Source organism: Nylanderia fulva, unplaced genomic scaffold, assembly GCF_048542155.1.
Source record: "Nylanderia fulva isolate GAGA-0341 unplaced genomic scaffold, ASM4854215v1 Scaffold9, whole genome shotgun sequence".
Classification (NCBI taxonomy): domain Eukaryota; kingdom Metazoa; phylum Arthropoda; class Insecta; order Hymenoptera; family Formicidae; genus Nylanderia; species Nylanderia fulva.
In genome coordinates this window covers 1,515,205-1,533,805 of record NW_028191026.1, presented here as the reverse complement: position 1 = coordinate 1,533,805, position 18,601 = coordinate 1,515,205, and the positions used below count along the sequence as shown (strand labels likewise).

Sequence of the window (18,601 nt, the reverse complement as noted above, 5' to 3'; positions counted from 1 at the left end):
AGATATAAGATAATCAGAATAATTATATGAATTTACAGTTAATAACACTGTTATTTAGCATTAAAACATTATTATAATTATTCAAAAAGCGCATAATTGGAAATATAAATTTCGTAAATATTTTAAATTTATAAATTTAAAAATTTCTTTTTAATAATTAAAAGATAAACAAATTATTTCAATTTATATATTTACATTATAATAATAAGGAAAATATTGCGATACATTCTTATAGTCATTAATATCGCGTTATTTTATAAAATATCTTGTTTAGTCATTCAGATGAAGATCCTTCGCCACCATATGTGCAGTCACATACATCATCTTATTTTTCTTGCTCAAGTATACATCAATTGCTCTCTGACGCATCTCTTGCCATTCATACAAATCTCGAAATATAGGACGAACAAATTTCATGCGTCCTTGTTCAGTGGCAAAGTCCAAAGCATTGGAAACTTTTTGTTCCCATCGACTTTTGATACATAAGCGCAACCAAACAAACCTGTGAAAGATAGATGCATGTTACATTATGTAATTGTTAATTAAAATATTCATAGATAGAGACGCTCATGTAATACCGTATCTCAGAATTCTTCACCAAGTCCAATTGATAAGTATCTGCCATCAGCTGTATCTTGTCAAGTGATAAAATAGTAGGTGATTTGTGCAGGCTGGTTAAAAATGTTACTTTCTGACCAGGAGACAAGCTCTCTATATCCGATTTGACGAAAGGTGAAACAGTACTTTTGTCCCATTGAATCCATCGTTTTGCTAATTCAGTACATGCATTTGTCAAAGTCTTATCATAATCGGGTATCACAGGTGGCATACCCGGTTTATGAAGCCATGTATCCCAATCGACAGAATTTAGTAACTAAAAATCAAGACAGACATTGTCAATAATATTAAAAAAAATTAGTGTTAAAACTTTATACATTATTTTTTTGTAAAAAAGCAAGTTACCTCGACTTTCTCCGAAAAATACTGATATAAATAATCTTTCCAAATATCAGTCTTTATGCTTTTGTACTTATATGTATTCAAATAAGATTTTAGAAATGGTTCAAACATTTCTGGTCCGCCTAAAAGCTGCTCCAAATAAAATAGAAATGTATGTCCTTTTTCATAAGGTACAATCGAAAACGCATCATCAGGATCGACACCAATCAAATTTGGTATCAAGTTCGTTAATTGATTGGTTTCACCAAGATTTTTAATCTATAATAAAATAATTTCAGAAAAATAATATATACAGTGAGCATGCAAAGCAACATAATACATTATACTCTAATAACAAGCTTAATCCATCATATTTATTTTTAATTATTTCCTTGGTATTTAATCAATATTAAATACATACCTCTTCCCTCAAACTTTCAATACCATGCAATGCTTCAAAGTGTCTCATTTTTTCACCAAACATTCTTGCATTAATTTTCCTCTCTATAAACATAGTAAAACCTTCATTCAACCAAAAGTGTTCAAAATTTGCATTTGTAATTAAATTTCCTGTCCAGCTATGTGAGATTTCGTGAGCAATGACACTAGCCAAAGAACGATCTCCAGCAAGTATGGTTGGCGTCACAAATGTCAGACAGGGATTCTCCATTCCACCAAATGGGAAACTTGGCGGTAGCACTAGTATGTCATACATGCCTGTACAAATATATTATTCAAAATATAATGAAAAATAAATTAAAAAAATGATTGCTTAAATTATAATTTATGAAAAAAATACACAAAATAACTTTACCCCAAACATAAGGACCGCACAATTGTTCAGCAAGTTGCAACATTGTTTCAGCTTCTCCAAATTCGTATGCACCTTGATCAATAAATTCTTTTTCAGCCCAGACTTTACTTCTAGGACCAACTTGTTTTGACACCAGTGCACCCACAGCAATAGCCACTAAGTAAGATGGTATTGGTACTGGCTGATGGAATTCATATATTTTTTTGTCTGAACTCTCTGATACTTTATCCAAAAGTGCAGACATTACAACTGTAAGATCTTTTGATACAGAAATCTAAAAAAATATAAAATATATATCAATGTGTGAGATTTAAATTAAGCATTTTTCTATTTTAATGAAAGCAATATTTGATTTTCCTTACTAATATATTTATAAATTATCTAATAATATCACATATTTTTTGTTTACAAAAATACAAATTATATATATAAATGCTCATAATTATATTTAAATTTTTACCTTAGAAGAGTATGTAGATTTGACAGATGGTGTATCTTGGCAAGGAAACATGGATCTAGCATGTATAGCCTGAAAAATATATGAATTTACACGATATATATAAGTTATATAAAATGATTGATATAAGTTATGAAAATTATATTTATTTTTACCTGACATTGCGAAAATAAATAAGGATGTATACCACCAGCAGTTTGCTCAGCTGTTAACCATTGTAATGAAGTAGCATCTGGGGATGTTTCATACGCAATCTCAATTTTACACCTAAAAAAATAATGTATTAAATATTTGAATTGATAATAGTTTTTAATATCTTTTCTAAAAGCGTATACTCACTTAGTATTATTATCTCCACCAGTCTGTGGTAGCTGAACAACCAATTTACTTCCAAATTCAACTTCAGCTTCTATGGAATGTTTTAAATCAGATCCATCGACAGTATTTGTAGTATTTGATATGACAAGTTTGCGATTATCTAAAATCTAATTTTTGTGGATATGCATTAATATGAATGAATGTATTAATATGAATAAAAATATATTCTTTTTAACATAAAATTTTTCCTCACTATTTCATTAGCTGAAGATGTCTTTTCTATATCTAATATTGCTTTGCCTTTAAGGACTTTTCGATCAAAATCAACAATTAATTCCAGATGTGTATGAGTTACAACTGCAAGGTCTGTAATAATTAAAAATTTAAGTCATATATATTTATATATAAATTTCAGAGTTTTGTGTTGTATTTTAAACAAATTTTATATATTTAAAAAGACATTAGAGAATTATATCAATATGCACATTTTAAAAATTAAAAAATTATCAAAGATCTGAATATACTAAAGAGAGGTGGACTTTTTCATTATGTTTTCTTTGACAAAATAATGAATAATTTTTCAAATTAAAAGCATTACTAATTTCTTAGTTATTTTTATATATTTAATATTGATAACTTAAAAAAAATACCTGGCCTCGCATAAGAGCTCGGATCTCCAGGACTTAGAGCCATTTTAGGAGTGTTTTATTGTCAACTTTGATGAATAACTTTGGATGATGATTTGTAACTTTAGGCTCTTCAAACCTGTTAATGAGATAAACTTGATATCGTGTCTTTTTCTTTTCCTTTTATAGGTATTGGTTTCTCTCTTTAATGATATATCACTCTTCTTGTCCTATCTCTCTTTTTCCTTATTTGATATCATATCAATTTGTTTGTCGGTATAAAAGTATAGCAGCTAAAACTGCCACGAGTGCCGGATCCTTTTATTATTTTAAGCGTTCAGCAAACTATTGTACACACAATGCAGCACTCTCATTCGTTTCAATTCACATCTTCTTTCTTAATAAAATTAAATGTTAAAAAAATACAATTAAATGGATTAGATGTTTTTAATATTTCATGTCATTAATTAAAATAAAATGGCCGCATATTCCACAAAAGAAAACAGATTGAATGTAACAGTCATAACTTATTAATTGTAATGAGAATACATATTTCATATAATTACTTTATTTAAATAATTGTCATTTTTTATAGTAAACGTATTGCAAAATAAAATCGATTTTTGTTTTAAATCATGCATGTATTAATTGCGTGGAAAATACAAATATAACACATGGAGCAGTACAAGAGAAAAAGTGATCGAAAACAATAAATGAGATAAAAAATTAGAGTGGATTTTTTAGGATAAGAAAATACATTAGGATTTTTATTCAAAATAAGTGAAAAAAACTCTGAAACGCGAGTGGAATTTAGATCTTATGCAAATTGCGTAGAAATCGGAAGTCATGAAATGCCATCCAATCGCTTTTTGTCCGGAAGAAACGAACGTTGATTGGTCGTATTTTTCCCCAAATTATTCCTTAGTATTTTCACTAGTAACTTTTAACTATGGTTTACAATTATTCTAGATGGTCTCGTGAATTATCGATCGAGACGATTTACGCGACATCTTTCCGACACAATGACGCAGTAGTTGCGCGCAGTAGCGGTGCGCAGTCTGGTGCGCAGGAGAGTCGGGAATGGAGCGGTGGTGGGGGTAGAGAAGTGGGAGAATGGAATGTGTCGCGAGGTGGGAGGAAGGTCACAGCAAGCGCGTTTTGATGGCGCATTATTATTTAATTATTTTGATAATTTTGATCGAATTGTTTTAATTAAATCTTAATTATTATAATCATTTTAATTCATACGTACGATGTCCAATACAAAAATCTTTTGTTTTAGATCTAAAATATTACATAAAAACGGACCTAACATGGACCAATAAGACACACCCTTGAACTCTTGTGTGAATCCGCCTTTCTTTCATGTCGCACACTTCGTGATCTTTCTAACCTCTCTACCTCTTTGCTTTCGCGGCTGTTTGCGATATTTGCTTTTAAGAGGGAGAATATTGATAATATTGTAATTTAAACTTCATTTGGAAGTCGCACGTTTTATTATTTGAATCTACTTTGCGTACACCTTTAGACGAAGGTAAATTTTTAAGTTTTATTAAAAATATACTACACCTTGAGTTAACAAGACACAGTGAGACATGTCAGCCCTTATGGTTTCTGTAGTTCAAGATTGATCAAGATAAATCGTTATCTGTGCCATATATTTATTAAAATTCTTTATTATGTTTGTCTTAAGTTTTTATTTTGGATCTTTTAATGTATTAAGTTTTGCTCGTTCTACTAAGAGCTACAGTTTTAAAAATATACTTAGTAAATATATATTGCATTTATTATAATATTTTCGCTTAATTATTGCAGAGAATTTGACATCATGAGTCGTTTCTTCGCAACAGGCTCAGATTCTGAGTCTGATAGTGCATCTGAGGAGGAGCAGGTGCAAAGAGCACCAGCGACAGCTTTTACTGTATGTACCATAAGATTGCAGTAAATTTTTGAAAATATATTTTTACATTTTTAAAACATTATCACAATCTTATTATTAAAATAACATGAGATATTTTTACAGTTTAGTGATGACGAAGAAGAAACAAAGCGCGTTGTGCGCTCTACAAAGGAGAAGAGATATGAGGAAATTGCTAATCTTATAAAACTTATTAGGAATTATAAAAAAATCAAAGATATGAGCAGTATGTTAACTAGTAAGTACTTTTAATTTTTAAATTTTTCATAGTATATTATTAAATTAATAAATTATTGAATCATTGATTATATTTCTTAATGAAACTGTGATGAGAAAAGATTCTTTCTTTCTAAATATTTATAATTTTAGGTTTTGAGGATTTGATGCGAGCTTATCAAAAAGCTTTACCAGTAATTGCAAAGGAGGAACTTGGACAAACTCCACGATTTTATGTTAGATGTTTAGTGGAAATGGAAGATTTCATTAATGATGTATGGGAAGATCGTGATGGACGCAAAAATATGTCCAAGAATAATTCCAAATCACTTTCGACGTTACGTCAGAAACTGCGTAAATATAACAAGGACTTTGAAGAAGATATAGTCAAATTCCGGGAGAATCCTGATCAGGATGATGATGAAGAGGAAGAGAGAGGTTTAATTATAAGATACATATTTCTCATAAATGTTTTATTTAAAAATTTCATCTTAATATAAAAAAATGATTTCTATTCTAGCTGAGGAGATTATGGAATCTGAAGAAGAAGAGGACAGTGCTGTAGCTTTCAAGAAGGCAGGGTCAGAGGCTAGTGAACCTGATGTGGCTAAGTTTAAGGTCTTTTATAATAAAATTTACTGATATAGCACATTGTTTCAAATAATTTTTATAAACTTCTTATACTCATCGGTTCTATTACAGAAGGCTGCAACTGATGGTGAAGAGGGTAGCGAAAGCGAATCTGATTGGGGCAGTGATTCAGACAGTGAGAGTACGAGCAGTGACGACGATGGCCAGTATCAAAATATCCGTGAACGTTTTATTAAAAAGTACGTTCTTTTAGTTTATAATAAAATCTAATAAAAAATGATAAAAGAATAAATTTTCCAATATATCTTATATAATAAAATGGATATTTTTGTGTATAGAGTTTCGGCCCAAGAAGATGATGAGGATAAAGCGAAGAGAAAGGAACAACGAAAAGAACGCAAGGAGAAGGAGCGAAAGAAGAAACGCGACGAAGATGATGGTGAAGGAGAGTGGGAAACTGTCAAGGGCGGTGTGGCTATCCCCTCCGAGAAGCCAAAGATGTTCGCCAAGGATGCGGAAATTAATACTAGTGCAGTGTTGAAAAAACTTTCCGAGATAATTGCAGCTCGCGGTAAAAAACGTACTGATAGACGGGAGCAAATAGAACTCTTGCACGAGCTACAATCGATAGCTGATGCACATAATCTCGGCCCGGCTGTAGCTGTGAAGATTAAATTCTCTATTGTGTCTTCCATATTTGATTATAATCCAAAAGTTTCTGATGCTATGAAACCAGAATATTGGTCCAAGTATGTATTTCTGTAAAGAAATGGAAAAAAATATATAAATTGAAATTAATCTCTTAATACATAAAATGCAAAAAGCATTTATATGATAATTATTAATATTAAATATTTTTTTGCAGAATACTGGAACGTATTAATGAAATGTTGGATATGTTATTAAATAACACAGATATGGTAATAGCAGAAACCATCATGGAAGAAATGGAAGAGTTTGAAACAGCGCCGTATAAGATACACGGCTGTGTATTGACATTAGTAGAACGTCTCGACGAAGAGTTTACTAAACTGCTGAAAGAATGTGATCCGCATAGCAACGAATATGTAGAGAGGTAATATCTTTTAAAGAATTAAATTATATGTTAGAGTTATATGTATATATTACTTATCTATTTACAAGAAAATATTTGTTTTCAGATTGAAAGATGAAAAGCAAGTTGCTGCCATAATCGATAAAGTGCAGGAATATTTAGAAAGGCAAGGAACTGTGTCCGAACTTTGTCGTGTCTACTTGCGTAAAATCGAACATTTATATTACAAATTTGATCCAAATGTTCTTAAGCAAAAAGAAGTAAGTATTTTGTAAAATATTTGTAGGTGCAAGTTTCCTAATATCCTACCAAAATATTTTATGTGCTAGAATGAACTGGGATCGGATGTAATTACATCTGTACAAGTCATGGAAAAATTATGCAAATACGTTTACGCTCACGATAACACCGATCGTTTAAGAACACGCGCAATTCTTTCGCACATTTATCATCACGCACTTCATGATAACTGGTTCCAAGCCCGCGACTTAATTCTGATGTCGCATCTCCAGGAAACCATTCAACATTCTGATCCAGCTACACAGGTTCTAACATTTGTATACGCGCATTTTCACCTTTAATGTTAAAAAAGATATAAAATATTTATTTGATTGATTAAATTTTTTAGATTTTATACAATCGTACGATAGCTCACTTAGGATTATGTGCATTTCGTCATGCGAATATTAAAGATGCCCACAACTGTTTAGTTGATTTAATGGTGACGGGTAAGGTAAAAGAACTTTTGGCTCAAGGTCTGCTTCCGCAACGACAACACGAACGCAGCAAGGAGCAGGAGAAGATTGAAAAGCAAAGGCAAATGCCTTTCCACATGCACATAAATTTAGAACTCCTTGAATGCGTATACCTTGTCTCAGCAATGCTTATCGAAATTCCGTATATGGCTGGTATTTATATTTCATTATTTATATAGTTTGTGTATATTAATGCACTCACTATTATTATTAAACATTTATATTCTTAAAGCAATATAATAAATGGAAAATTATTTAATTCTAGCACATGAATTTGATGCAAGGCGAAGAATGATTTCGAAAACGTTCTATCAGCAATTAAGATCCAGCGAACGTCAATCGTTAGTGGGACCACCGGAATCTATGAGGGAGCATGTCGTTGCTGCTGCAAAAGCAATGCGTAATGGAAATTGGTCCGCTTGCAACAATTACATTATAAATGAAAAAATGAATGCAAAGGTATAAGCAATATATGTATATATATATTAACTGTTCTCTCAAATATGACAATCAGGAGTAATAATATATATCATATACAATATACTTTTGCGCACATTAATAATTATTTTTATTAAAATACGATAGGTCTGGGATCTTTTCCATCAAGCAGAGAAAGTACGATCTATGCTGACACGATTAATCAAGGAAGAAGCGTTGAGAACTTATTTGTTTACGTATTCGCATGTTTATGACTCAATCTCGATGCCAAAACTTGCTGACATGTTTCAATTAAAACGACCTGTAGTCCATTCTATTATCAGCAAAATGATTATTAATGAAGAGCTTATGGTATTATACAGATAATAATAATTATTATTTACATAGGATAATATCCTGGAATTTATATGCATTTTTTCCCACAAATATAGGCATCCTTGGATGATCCGACAGGAACTGTCGTTATGCATCGCAGCGAACCGAGCCGTCTGCAATCTTTGGCTCTGCAACTCACTGACAAAGTAAATAACTTTGTCGATTCGAACGAACGTATCTTTGAAATGAAACAAGGTAAATACAAAGTACATAATTTTTCTAGAAAATCATTAATTTTTTCGTCATTTACTTTATAACATTTATATATATATATTTATTATAATATATTTATATTATAATAAAAATTTATTATAATTTATACATACATACATATATATATATATATATATATATATATATATATATATATATGTTCATTATAATATGCAGACACACACTCGCATTATAAAAATGCATAGCTTTACAATTAAAAATTAATCGCGATTGATATTTATAATAAAAATGTTTGCAGGCAACTTTTTCTCAAGAGGCAACCAGGGCAATTTCCGCGATCGTCAAAATTACAATCGTCAAGGGCAGGATTGGGGTCGACAGAGGCGCGATCGCGACCGTGATCGTAATCGAGAGGAAAATCGTAATTATTAAGTAAGATAATAACGTAAAATAATATTAAATTTTGAAATTTATTCAAATTTTTAAACATAATCATTGTAACATTTAAGCATTCATATATAAATAATATCGATAATAAAATCGATAATAATATATACAATATCTTACATTACCGATGAAGATCACAAAAGTCTTCATATTTCTTGTATTCTCTGGATAAGTTTGTTACCCGTTAAAATGGTGTCGGACGCAAGGATGAGACGTATTCCTGTAGATTTTTCGATGAGTCGACAGGCCGCTATTTCTGCGCACGTGAGGCCTCCTATCACGCAAATTACGACCATCTTTGGCGATAATGTGCCCCGTGAACCTTTTACAACACAATTTGACAAATTTACCAAGTCCTCGAAGCTGCGAGGATCCTTCTCTTGATTGGATACAATATTTAATATCTGTGCCTACAATATATTTATTATCTCATCAAAAATACAAAATTAAGTATATATATTTTTATAATATAGAAAGAAAATTATACAAATACGTACTATGGCAGGTATATAAGCGTTGTTGAACACATAACTAGGACAGATACGACTGTTCTGATCGGATCGTTTAGAGTAATTTGGTAACATCTTTAATTTCTGCGCATTGTTGCTCCATTCGCTATTTCGGTTCGGTAATTTGTTTAAAATATTTTCGGTTCTATGCTTTAACAAACCAATGGTGTGTAATTTGTAAAATAATGGAATATGCTGATAACCGTGAGTATGGAGATGCAGTTTTTGGATATTTTGAAGCTCACTTTGTGTAATACCATCGGTAGTAATGGACAACAGACATAGAAGACGCAAACATCGTAACGCATGCTCATCTGCAAGAAAGGTATAAGTTCGTATACTTTGATTGTAATTCAATTATAATGTTGATTAATATTACTCATTCTATTTATCTTGATTGAATTATGTTGAATCAATAATTAAAAATTATTATAAAATGATTATAAATGTTATTAATCTTGAGAGTAAAGAAATGCACCTATATTTCTCTCTATATAACTCAGACATTCTTTTCTGTCTCTACAGTCAAGCATTAGTTTTTCGATTGTTTGCAAGGCTTGAAACTCGGAACCCAAAGTATCGGCGATAGTCTGGCACGCAGATATATGAAACGCCAATTGTTGAGTCGTATCTCTAGTTTTTTGCAATCTCGTCGACACATATCTCTCCATTTCAGCCAATTTCATCGTTTGTACGGCTTCCTGTTCAGCTATAATTAACCGATATTGAGATAACATTATCGAGATATCAATACAATTGATATAATAATGACTTGGAATAAAGATATAATACATTTTAATGATTTAGCCTTTCCGTGTAAAAGTGGGAAAACGTCGCTGCAAGGTGTATCTCTTACTTGTCCATAGATCTGATCTTTATCTGGGTCCAATTTCGCTTGAGATTTTCCCAGCATTGCCGTGCCGACATTCACCTCTGTAACTTCGTTCAACAGGCCCGAATATGTGACAGGTGTCAAGAGAGTCGTCGTCAGATCGAAACTCCTGTCCATCACGATTAGAGCACCGATCTCGTTTTCTAAGCTGGACGAACCTAAACATTCTTCCATAGATTCCATCAGTTTGCCCACTTGCTGACTATGCTTGCCGACAAGAAGTGAGAATCTTGGTGAACCTAATATCAATTGCAATGACCACAAGTTGTGTGCTAATGCTCGAAGAAGACTGATATCCTTATGGTAATAGAGATCAATGAACATTGGACTTTCCAAGGATAAAACGTTTCCATCTAGTTTTACGAACTCTACAGATAGTGTCTGCAATCTAACTAACTCAGCCAAACCTGAAAAATAAAAGTGATTTGACATAATTATTAAGATAAATAGAAAGGGTGGGTGATATAATAATAATTTGCCGACCTTCCTCTTCGACTAGATTATGTAACACAGCTGGAACAAATGGCACGACCAACAAATGATGGCACACTTCGACATGAAGCCTGGTAACATGAGATATTTCAGATTGTATTTGATCTAGAACCCTCTTGCATGTGATTAAATTGTTAGATACTAAAAATATTCGTTGACTGTTTGATGGTTTTAATCCTTCTTCCATCTTATAGATTTTGTCCACTCCATATCGCCTAAATAAGATAATGCAATCTTTAAGAATCTTTAATAACAGAATGTCAGTATATGCATATAAAAAATATTTATACTTTAATACAGTCACTCCTACAAAACTATCCAGTATCTTCATCAATTTCTGTTCTATTATCAGATCTTTTGTGCCTGGAATGCTATCCAATATATCTACAAGCTTCCGCTGACTTATTTGCTGCAGCACGTTCAATTTATCATCCAGCGTAATATCCATTTTTTATAATTTCATATTATTTATTTATAATAAATTATGTTTATGTATAATACTTTGATACAAAAATCTATTATCCTTAGGTATTCTCCTTATCTATAACTAATACACACAATATGACAGATGATAGTGAGCCACGAGATTCCGCGCACGTGTGTAGTGAGTATATCATTTATAGCAAAAAAGGAGTTAAAAAAAGAATCGGAACCGACTTATACGCGATATGATCCTCTTCGTCTCCCGCCTACCTACGCCTACGACTCGTCGTGCTCCAGGTCGTAAGACACGAGTCGTGAGTCGTGACGCCACGAGCGAGATTATTTAAAAATGGCGGACGCGTCGTCTTCCGACACTACCTCAGACTATTGCAACGAGAGTTTCTCTGACATTACGTCGGAAAAATCGGAGTTCGTCGTGGTGGGACGCAAGCCGTGTCCGTCGCATCGACGTAGCAAAAAAAATTTTCTGCAGAAGCTGCTGATAAGGGAGGTAAGCCGGCCTTGATCCTGACGTGAGCCTGACCTGAGCCCGCATCATGACTGACAGACTCGTTTTCGGAACTGTCACGAAAAGCGGATTATCTTATCAATAGAGCCTGTAATGCGACGAAAAGCGAGACATTTAAATGGGCTAAACAGCCCATTTTCCTCGGAACGAGCTGTCAGTCCGTGATTAAAAAATATGCCGCTTTTTCTCAGAGATGCACAATTTTTTCCCTGGAAAAAAAATATGAAAGAGTTTATTTAACGCTTAACAAATAATGTTCAGCGTGCACTTATTTATGTAATTATTAGTTATTAGCTATGCTAGATTAAATTATTTTTCTTTGCAGACAAGAGGATGTCTATCAGCGCACAATTATGCATCAGAAGAAAGACTGTTTACAGCTGTACCTAAATGGCGACATTTGTCTCTTTTACACGTAATTCCAAAATCAGCGCTCGAAGCAGGGTATATATTTGATAATAATGATTTATTATTATCAAATTAATTTAATCTATTTCTTACTTATTTCTTTCTTGAGCTTGATTTAAATGAGATAACAATAGAAATCAAGAGATAAATAAGCTGCACGAAATGTAAATTTTTTGAGCATATCTAATTGTCAAATTTTAACTTGCAATGAAATGATATTCATAGCTTGTAATTTAAGTAAACAATATGATTGTATAATGAAATTTTATTTTACAAGGCACATTGTTATGGGATTGACTCAGTGCGGTCAGTTTCTGCTCACATATACATACATGGTGGACGTCAATAGTAATACGTCCTTGTTTAAATACCTATTACACTGGTGGGCCTTCACACCAAACCATGTCGCTCGCAAAGTTGCCGAAGTTACATTGTTTGGCAATTATTCAATTTATAGGGAATTAAGCATAGTTATATCGCAATGGCCAATGGAGCGGAATAAGCTTGTAATACATGGCCTCTGGTAAGTTTTAAATTAAGTAGAATAGATCTCTAAAAAATTGAAATAATTAGACATCTAATAATCTTCTCTCTTATACTTTTGTTTTATTACAGTACAAATTTCTTACATTTACAATCGACTGATAGAGCATATTTAACTATAACGACGGTACCTTCTCTGGAGAACTGCAAAGATTGCCTGAAGGTCGCTGCGTCATATGAGGAAGAAGGTGAAGGTAATGAATAATTTACAATCTTCCCGTAGAAAGATAATATCTTTGCATATGTGTGTATGAGTAACATATATTTGTATAATATTAATTGGAATTGTTAATCTGTTATGTAGAATTAGCTGCAAATTGGGATTGCGGCGTACGATGTAATTGCTTGCAACACGGTCTCACGGTTCACACCACGTATGAAGTCATCTCGCCGTATCCGAAATTTCGAGCTAAAGTGTGTTTGAATTATTGGAATCACGTGGTGGTCAATACGGGAAACTTCCTCCACGTTCTTAAAGTAGATTTGAATATACCCGAGTCTAAGTCGAAGAATCAAAAGACGTGCGATAAACCGAATACCTCTGATTCCATAGTTCCGGATACAATCCCATTGGATATGAGTGACGCCGAGGAGACGGATTACTCGACGAAGGCAGAGCGATACGAGAGTTCGGACGAAAAAGTAGGCACGCCAGAATGCCCGCTTGATCGATCCCCGAAATGCGAATCCAGTCTGGAACACGACTTTCTAGACGAGGCAATTAAGTTAGACCCAAAAGTGGGACGCGATTTACCGTTAAATACCTCAAGCAGCAATCAAAGCGACTTTGTCTGTGATATAACTTGTAAGTTTACCGCTGCCGATGCTTTAAATGTTAAGTTATGTGAATGCTCGGATACGACCGAGCAGTGCAAGTGCCGAAATAATAGCAACAGCAGCCCCGTCTCCCAGCGGTCGGGAAGTGGTGTCGAACAAACGGCCATTTCGGTCCGAGACAAGATCCTGCAAGATTTTTGCGAAGACACGTCGCAGGAACTCAATATCGGCAGCGATCTGATCACCCTGGTGAAACATCCGTCGTGTTCGCCGCGCTCGACGCCGCAGAGGCTGCCCGCCGATCTCAGGACGATAACAGCGACCTGGTCGTCACCGATACTCACCCCGCCGTCAGATATTCTGCGCACTCGCAATTCGGAATCTAGTCATAGAACCCAGATCCAACGGACTAACAGCCAACTGACTAGCAGCCAACAATCCAGTTGTTCTAGTTCGTCGCAGTCCACAACTTCTTCGGACAATTCCGTGGCTTCCATAAGTTCGCCGTTGCAGTCCGTTTCAATCAGTAGCCCGTCGTCTTCGTATTCGTCCCGTTTGATGTCGCCGCCCATCGCGACCAGATCTTTTCGTCATCCGAGCCCGCGCAAGAGATCGAATCTGCATTCGCCTCCGCCTGTTGTCAACTCGAATCAGTCGACGAGAACGACAAGAGCGACACACAAACTCACCCTCGAAGCGGAAAAGGCGTATGAGTTTACAGATGAAACGCAAGAGACGACCTGCGAGAAGCTCAGCTCGTATAGAAAACGCCGACTTGCCGACAAGAAGTACGAGTTTTGCGATGAAACAGAGGACGCGGAGAATATAGTTCCTTTCAAGCACATACGCGATCAATCCAGGCACCGGGGCGCGTGCTCTATACATTTGATATCCTCTTCACCAGCAATATCGCCAGCGGTTTTGCCGAACGGCCGAAGACACTGGTTCGACTTGGATCAGAACGAATCGGACGAATTGAATCTTGCTCAAGATATAGCCAACGATTTGTCGAATCTTGAATCAGGTAAAGCCCAGAATTATTATTAAAGAAAAGGCAAGAGTCTGTATAATTTAATAATCAACTTTGTGTTTCTCTTTGCTAGCTGAGAAAAATGTACTTCGACCGTTGAATCAGAACCAACTGTCTAATGGAAGCGTGCGTGACAGAGACCGTGTCGGCAAGTGTTGTCCGAATTTTTCGCCTTTGGTTCCTAAGAATAACTTGCAGTATCCTTCGATAAAGTGCACTGCACGTTTCAAACGGAACTACATAGAGCTCGACGACGAAATGATATCAGTGATCACGGATGTAGAAGGTATTTAAATCTCTTCCTTAAGTTCACTCTTGGAATTTAATCTATGAATGAATTACAACGCTGTAAAAAGTTAACATTATACATAAAGATATTTATACAGATGAAGAGACAGGAGGCTATGTAAGTTATCAATGTGTACTTCCAATGCTTGTACATGGTTCTGGATATGTTCAAATGCAGATGATCAGTAATACTAAAGCAGAAAAACTGGTATTTATTATCTTGAAATATATATTCAAATTTCCTAATATTTGTTATTTTTTAGAAGTACTTTAGAAAAGATTGAGATAATTAATAAAAGAATAATTACAAATAAAATATGTGCAAATATATATAATGTTTGATATATTTTCAGATAGTGCCGTGTGTCTCTATAACTCAATTGAGTTTCGATATCGAAACTTTCTCTCACCATATAGCGGAATGGATTTGTACGAGATTCAAGAAAAACTATTGGCATTGCAGCGACTATGACATCGAAATAATCGATGTATGTGCGCTTACTGGCGACATTATATGTTTACATATAATGAAGATCCAGGCAAGTGAATTATATAGTCAAACACAATGGTAAGCATACATGCTATATATATTTTTATGAATATTGTATATACTAAAATATATTAATATATATAATTGTATTATATATTAATGTAAATGTTAATATTAATTAATCGTGATTCCTATATTGTATTATTTTACACAAACTTTTACATATTATATTGTTTTCAAGTGTCGTTCAAAATTATAATACACAATTTTGATAAATTAATGCAATGCTTTCAACAGTACACAAGAAAGAAAACAATACGAAGTTGGATGTAAGTTTACGTGGAACATCGAGACGAGCCAGTATAGAATAACAGATGTATTGCCGATGGAAGAGGTGAAACCGGATTTCTGGAAGCCGACTCTTACGAATGTACCGAATTTTCGTAGCCAGGTATGGAATCCGACGCGACGTTTGGCTACGCAGTTACGTGAAAAGATTCAACAACCGTACGCGCATACCGTACGTTTTCTGCACAATGAGATGAGTTTAGCAGGTTGGTAATTCTTTGTTTGTGTAAAGGAACTTGTTCATTTTTTAGAAACATTTCTCATGTACATAGAATCAAATTGCAGGCGAATCTATCACCAAACTCACCGATCTAGATAATCTGGTGCAGTTTTATCTAACGCCAATAGAACGAACGAACGACACCTTAATAGAGTGAAGAAAACACAGAAGCCATCTCAAACTTCATTGCAAACAATAATTTATTTATTAATACAGATTTCGCCGTTTATGCTAATTTATGCGCCTAGCATATCACGGCATATAATGTAAATAGGAAATGTATTCCGCGTTTTACTTATGACAAATAACAAAGAGTACCTTCTTTTCTAGCATAAATAATAGTCACAAGGAGAAGAATATATAAGCGCCATATATAGAATTCTCACTACGTTTTTTTTCGTGTTGCCAAGAGCGTAACGATTAAGTTGCGACGTGACTTGTTCATAACTTAGAGATACCATAGACTAAAGGTACTAATTAATGATACAACGAAGTTTTAAGCGTTTTGCTCCACAATTTGTAAAATTTATCAGCATTATAGTATATTCTGACATTAATGCTATCTCTACGCTATCATGGTAACTGTACTTTGGTAAGTAGTAGATGTAGGTGGCTAAACTGATTGTCAATAAATATATTGTAATATGATTCAAAGAAAGAGAAAGAAAAGAGATAATGGCGATAATATCGGCTCGATGCTTGGTCCCTAAAATTATAATTCACGATTTAAACCCCTAAAAAAAGAAGGAAAATTGGAAAATCTTTCCTATACATGATATATACTGAAAGAATTTGCTCCCTCACATACATATACATATATAAATATATATATATAGGACCAAACGCATACAATTACATACTTAATTTTTCATTATCACAAGATTATTGTATCATAAAGGCGTTTTCCAAATAGAGTTTTGATATTAGCGTATTATTATATATGTACATAAATGCGCGATTTTTATTATCATTAAACGCGTTCATTGCAATTCCGTATTATTAAAGAATTACCATTACTGTGTGGCAATTTTGAGATTTCAAAGAAGTGATTTGATTTTAAAAGCAATGATATCGAAGCTGACAAGATAGATTGTTCTCTGGATTTGCAATAAACTTTGTGTCATTATTTAATAATAGAGATGCTCTTGAACTGGTGTATTATTACCTTTGTATGTGTGTAACGAGTATTTATTCTATATATATTTTTTTTTTAGATTGGTGAAGAAAGACTAGCAATTTAAACAGGTATTTTAACAGGCGGTCCTCCGTTGACATCAGATCCGATGCCATCCAATTTAAGGCCGGCGAGAATTTCTTCCCACGCGTTCATGCACTGTTGATAGTGTCTGATATGTCGATCCGCCATCGTAATTAGCATATTTTTGAGATCTTGTTGTTTTTCTACGTTCCATCTTTGCAGATCGCTTCGCAAGTTCTCATTTGCGCATTCCACGCGATCCTGTAGTATCTCAGCTTGCTTAGCTAATCGCGGAATGGTTTGGCCGAGTCTCTCCAATTTTTCATCCCGAGATTCTGCTTTCCATAAAGATCCACCCCAACCTTGTGCAGGTACTGTGTAGTTTGTATTTCCTACCAACTAAACAAAAGAGAAATACAATTGCCTCTTTCAATATGAAGATGTTGATTTAAAAAAATTTTTAAAGATTAAAAAATAAAATGTAAGATTAGTACCTGATCTTTTTCTAATCTCTTCTTCGCTAATACGTCAACAGTTAACTCATATTCAATCTGCATCGAATCACGCCGGGACAATGCATTTTTGACCGCTTCTATATACGAGATGTATTCACGTTCGTCGTTAGGAACGTTTTCCAAAAGTTTCTGATGAGCTATTGCATTAGTTTCTATTGCCTTAGCGATTGCTAATAAAATAGCCGCAAGTTCCGGTTCTGAGGTTGCCCACAGTGTGAATATGGGATGTAATTGATGAAGCTCCACTAAATAATCTATCACAAAAAGAAAATTATTAAAAGCTGGATTTTATTAAAATAACAACATGATATTTGAACATAATTTCAGTTTACGCACCTTGCCTTTCTTTATGTATACGATGATTGATTTTATCTATGGCCGTCAGTTTTTCACTCAATGCTGTACAATAGTCCCGAATCTGCTCAAACTCCAAATGATGCTGTTTCATTGTATATGTAGTTGCCATGTTTTGCAAAGAATCTGTCACTTTCCCGAGCACATTTCCACGATTTTTACGATAAACGAGAAATTCCTGCATACAGTAATCATAATTTAGGACTTAGGACTATAATATAGCAGACATTGTTTTTATACTAGGGCTATACTTACTGCAGGTTTAGTAGTGAGAAAAATATGGAGATTCTTGTCACAACTGAGAATAGGATGATTCACCACTCTGTTTAGAAATATATGCAAAAGCTTCATGCGTGCTATGATAAATTCTTTGGAGTAACGATCCAGTTGAGCAAGGAGTGTATGTTTGCCTGGCATTGGCTGTAATGAAAACCAAGATTTGTAAATCTTTTGTCTGTGATCT

The 18,601-nt window shown here is 33.9% G+C and overlaps 5 protein-coding genes across 6 annotated transcripts in view; 2 read left to right on the top strand and 3 right to left on the bottom strand.

Moving 5' to 3' along the window:
* Window positions 1-173: 173 nt before the first annotated feature.
* Window positions 174-3,848, bottom strand: LOC114946574 (leukotriene A-4 hydrolase). Its single transcript, XM_029323132.2, has 11 exons — window positions 3,721-3,848; window positions 3,179-3,551; window positions 2,782-2,894; window positions 2,550-2,695; window positions 2,366-2,477; window positions 2,214-2,282; window positions 1,754-2,027; window positions 1,361-1,656; window positions 964-1,218; window positions 579-874; window positions 174-502 (listed from the first exon to the last, which is right to left on the bottom strand). The coding sequence occupies exons 2-11, from the start codon at window positions 3,219-3,221 to the stop codon at window positions 271-273; spliced, it is 1,836 nt and encodes a 611-aa protein (XP_029178965.1). The 5' UTR covers window positions 3,222-3,551; window positions 3,721-3,848; the 3' UTR covers window positions 174-270.
* A 569-nt stretch (window positions 3,849-4,417) lies between these two features.
* eIF3c (eukaryotic translation initiation factor 3 subunit C) lies at window positions 4,418-9,339 on the top strand. The gene is made up of 15 exons (XM_029323156.2): window positions 4,418-4,688; window positions 4,970-5,075; window positions 5,178-5,310; window positions 5,442-5,726; window positions 5,809-5,906; window positions 5,991-6,118; window positions 6,218-6,628; window positions 6,745-6,954; window positions 7,040-7,193; window positions 7,263-7,478; window positions 7,562-7,841; window positions 7,954-8,147; window positions 8,274-8,477; window positions 8,558-8,696; window positions 8,974-9,339. Exons 2-15 carry the CDS (start codon window positions 4,983-4,985, stop codon window positions 9,105-9,107), a joined length of 2,679 nt encoding a protein of 892 aa, XP_029178989.1. The 5' UTR covers window positions 4,418-4,688; window positions 4,970-4,982; the 3' UTR covers window positions 9,108-9,339.
* Vps33B (vacuolar protein sorting 33B) lies at window positions 8,994-11,939 on the bottom strand. The gene is made up of 6 exons (XM_029323168.2): window positions 11,306-11,939; window positions 11,007-11,230; window positions 10,424-10,930; window positions 10,110-10,340; window positions 9,620-9,945; window positions 8,994-9,532 (listed from the first exon to the last, which is right to left on the bottom strand). Exons 1-6 carry the CDS (start codon window positions 11,461-11,463, stop codon window positions 9,269-9,271), a joined length of 1,710 nt encoding a protein of 569 aa, XP_029179001.1. The 5' UTR covers window positions 11,464-11,939; the 3' UTR covers window positions 8,994-9,268.
* Window positions 11,559-17,221, top strand: LOC114946588 (uncharacterized). Of its 2 annotated transcripts, none has more exons than XM_029323157.2 (10): window positions 11,559-11,949; window positions 12,293-12,411; window positions 12,653-12,898; window positions 12,991-13,112; window positions 13,223-14,719; window positions 14,799-15,011; window positions 15,100-15,221; window positions 15,367-15,581; window positions 15,801-16,057; window positions 16,137-17,221. In XM_029323157.2, exons 1-10 carry the CDS (start codon window positions 11,788-11,790, stop codon window positions 16,226-16,228), a joined length of 3,045 nt encoding a protein of 1,014 aa, XP_029178990.1. In that variant the 5' UTR covers window positions 11,559-11,787; the 3' UTR covers window positions 16,229-17,221. The 2 variants fall into 2 exon arrangements, with proteins under 2 accessions (XP_029178990.1, XP_029178991.1); XM_029323158.2 differs by having other exon boundaries at window positions 11,560-11,949; window positions 15,112-15,221.
* The window catches only part of LOC114946591 (sorting nexin-7), a 3,354-nt gene continuing 1,006 nt past the window's right edge, over window positions 16,254-18,601 (bottom strand). The window contains exons 4-7 of the mRNA XM_029323169.2: window positions 18,394-18,558; window positions 18,121-18,316; window positions 17,764-18,038; window positions 16,254-17,668 (exon numbers count right to left, since the gene is read on the bottom strand). Of these exons, the coding sequence (XP_029179002.1) occupies window positions 17,309-17,668; window positions 17,764-18,038; window positions 18,121-18,316; window positions 18,394-18,558 (996 nt within the window). The 3' untranslated portion in view covers window positions 16,254-17,308. The remainder of the gene's footprint in view (window positions 17,669-17,763; window positions 18,039-18,120; window positions 18,317-18,393; window positions 18,559-18,601) is intronic.

Coding starts and splice junctions, on each gene's coding strand:
- LOC114946574 (XM_029323132.2), bottom strand. CDS start 3,221: ATGGCTCTAAGTCCTGGAGATCCGAGCTCTTATGCGAGGCCAG. Junction 2,895..3,178: donor GAGCTCTTATGCGAGGCCAG/GTATTTTTTTTA, acceptor TAATTATTACAG/ACCTTGCAGTTGTAACTCAT. Junction 2,028..2,213: donor AATCTACATACTCTTCTAAG/GTAAAAATTTAA, acceptor ATATTTTTTTAG/ATTTCTGTATCAAAAGATCT.
- eIF3c (XM_029323156.2), top strand. CDS start 4,983: ATGAGTCGTTTCTTCGCAACAGGCTCAGATTCTGAGTCTGATAGTGCA. Junction 5,907..5,990: donor CTGATGTGGCTAAGTTTAAG/GTCTTTTATAAT, acceptor GTTCTATTACAG/AAGGCTGCAACTGATGGTGA. Junction 7,194..7,262: donor ATGTTCTTAAGCAAAAAGAA/GTAAGTATTTTG, acceptor TTTATGTGCTAG/AATGAACTGGGATCGGATGT.
- Vps33B (XM_029323168.2), bottom strand. CDS start 11,463: ATGGATATTACGCTGGATGATAAATTGAACGTGCTGCAGCAAATAAGT. Junction 11,231..11,305: donor GTAGGAGTGACTGTATTAAA/GTATAAATATTT, acceptor TATCTTATTTAG/GCGATATGGAGTGGACAAAA. Junction 9,533..9,619: donor ACGCTTATATACCTGCCATA/GTACGTATTTGT, acceptor AATATATTGTAG/GCACAGATATTAAATATTGT.
- LOC114946588 (XM_029323157.2), top strand. CDS start 11,788: ATGGCGGACGCGTCGTCTTCCGACACTACCTCAGACTATTGCAACGAG. Junction 13,113..13,222: donor ATATGAGGAAGAAGGTGAAG/GTAATGAATAAT, acceptor TCTGTTATGTAG/AATTAGCTGCAAATTGGGAT. Junction 15,582..15,800: donor TTATATAGTCAAACACAATG/GTAAGCATACAT, acceptor TGCTTTCAACAG/TACACAAGAAAGAAAACAAT.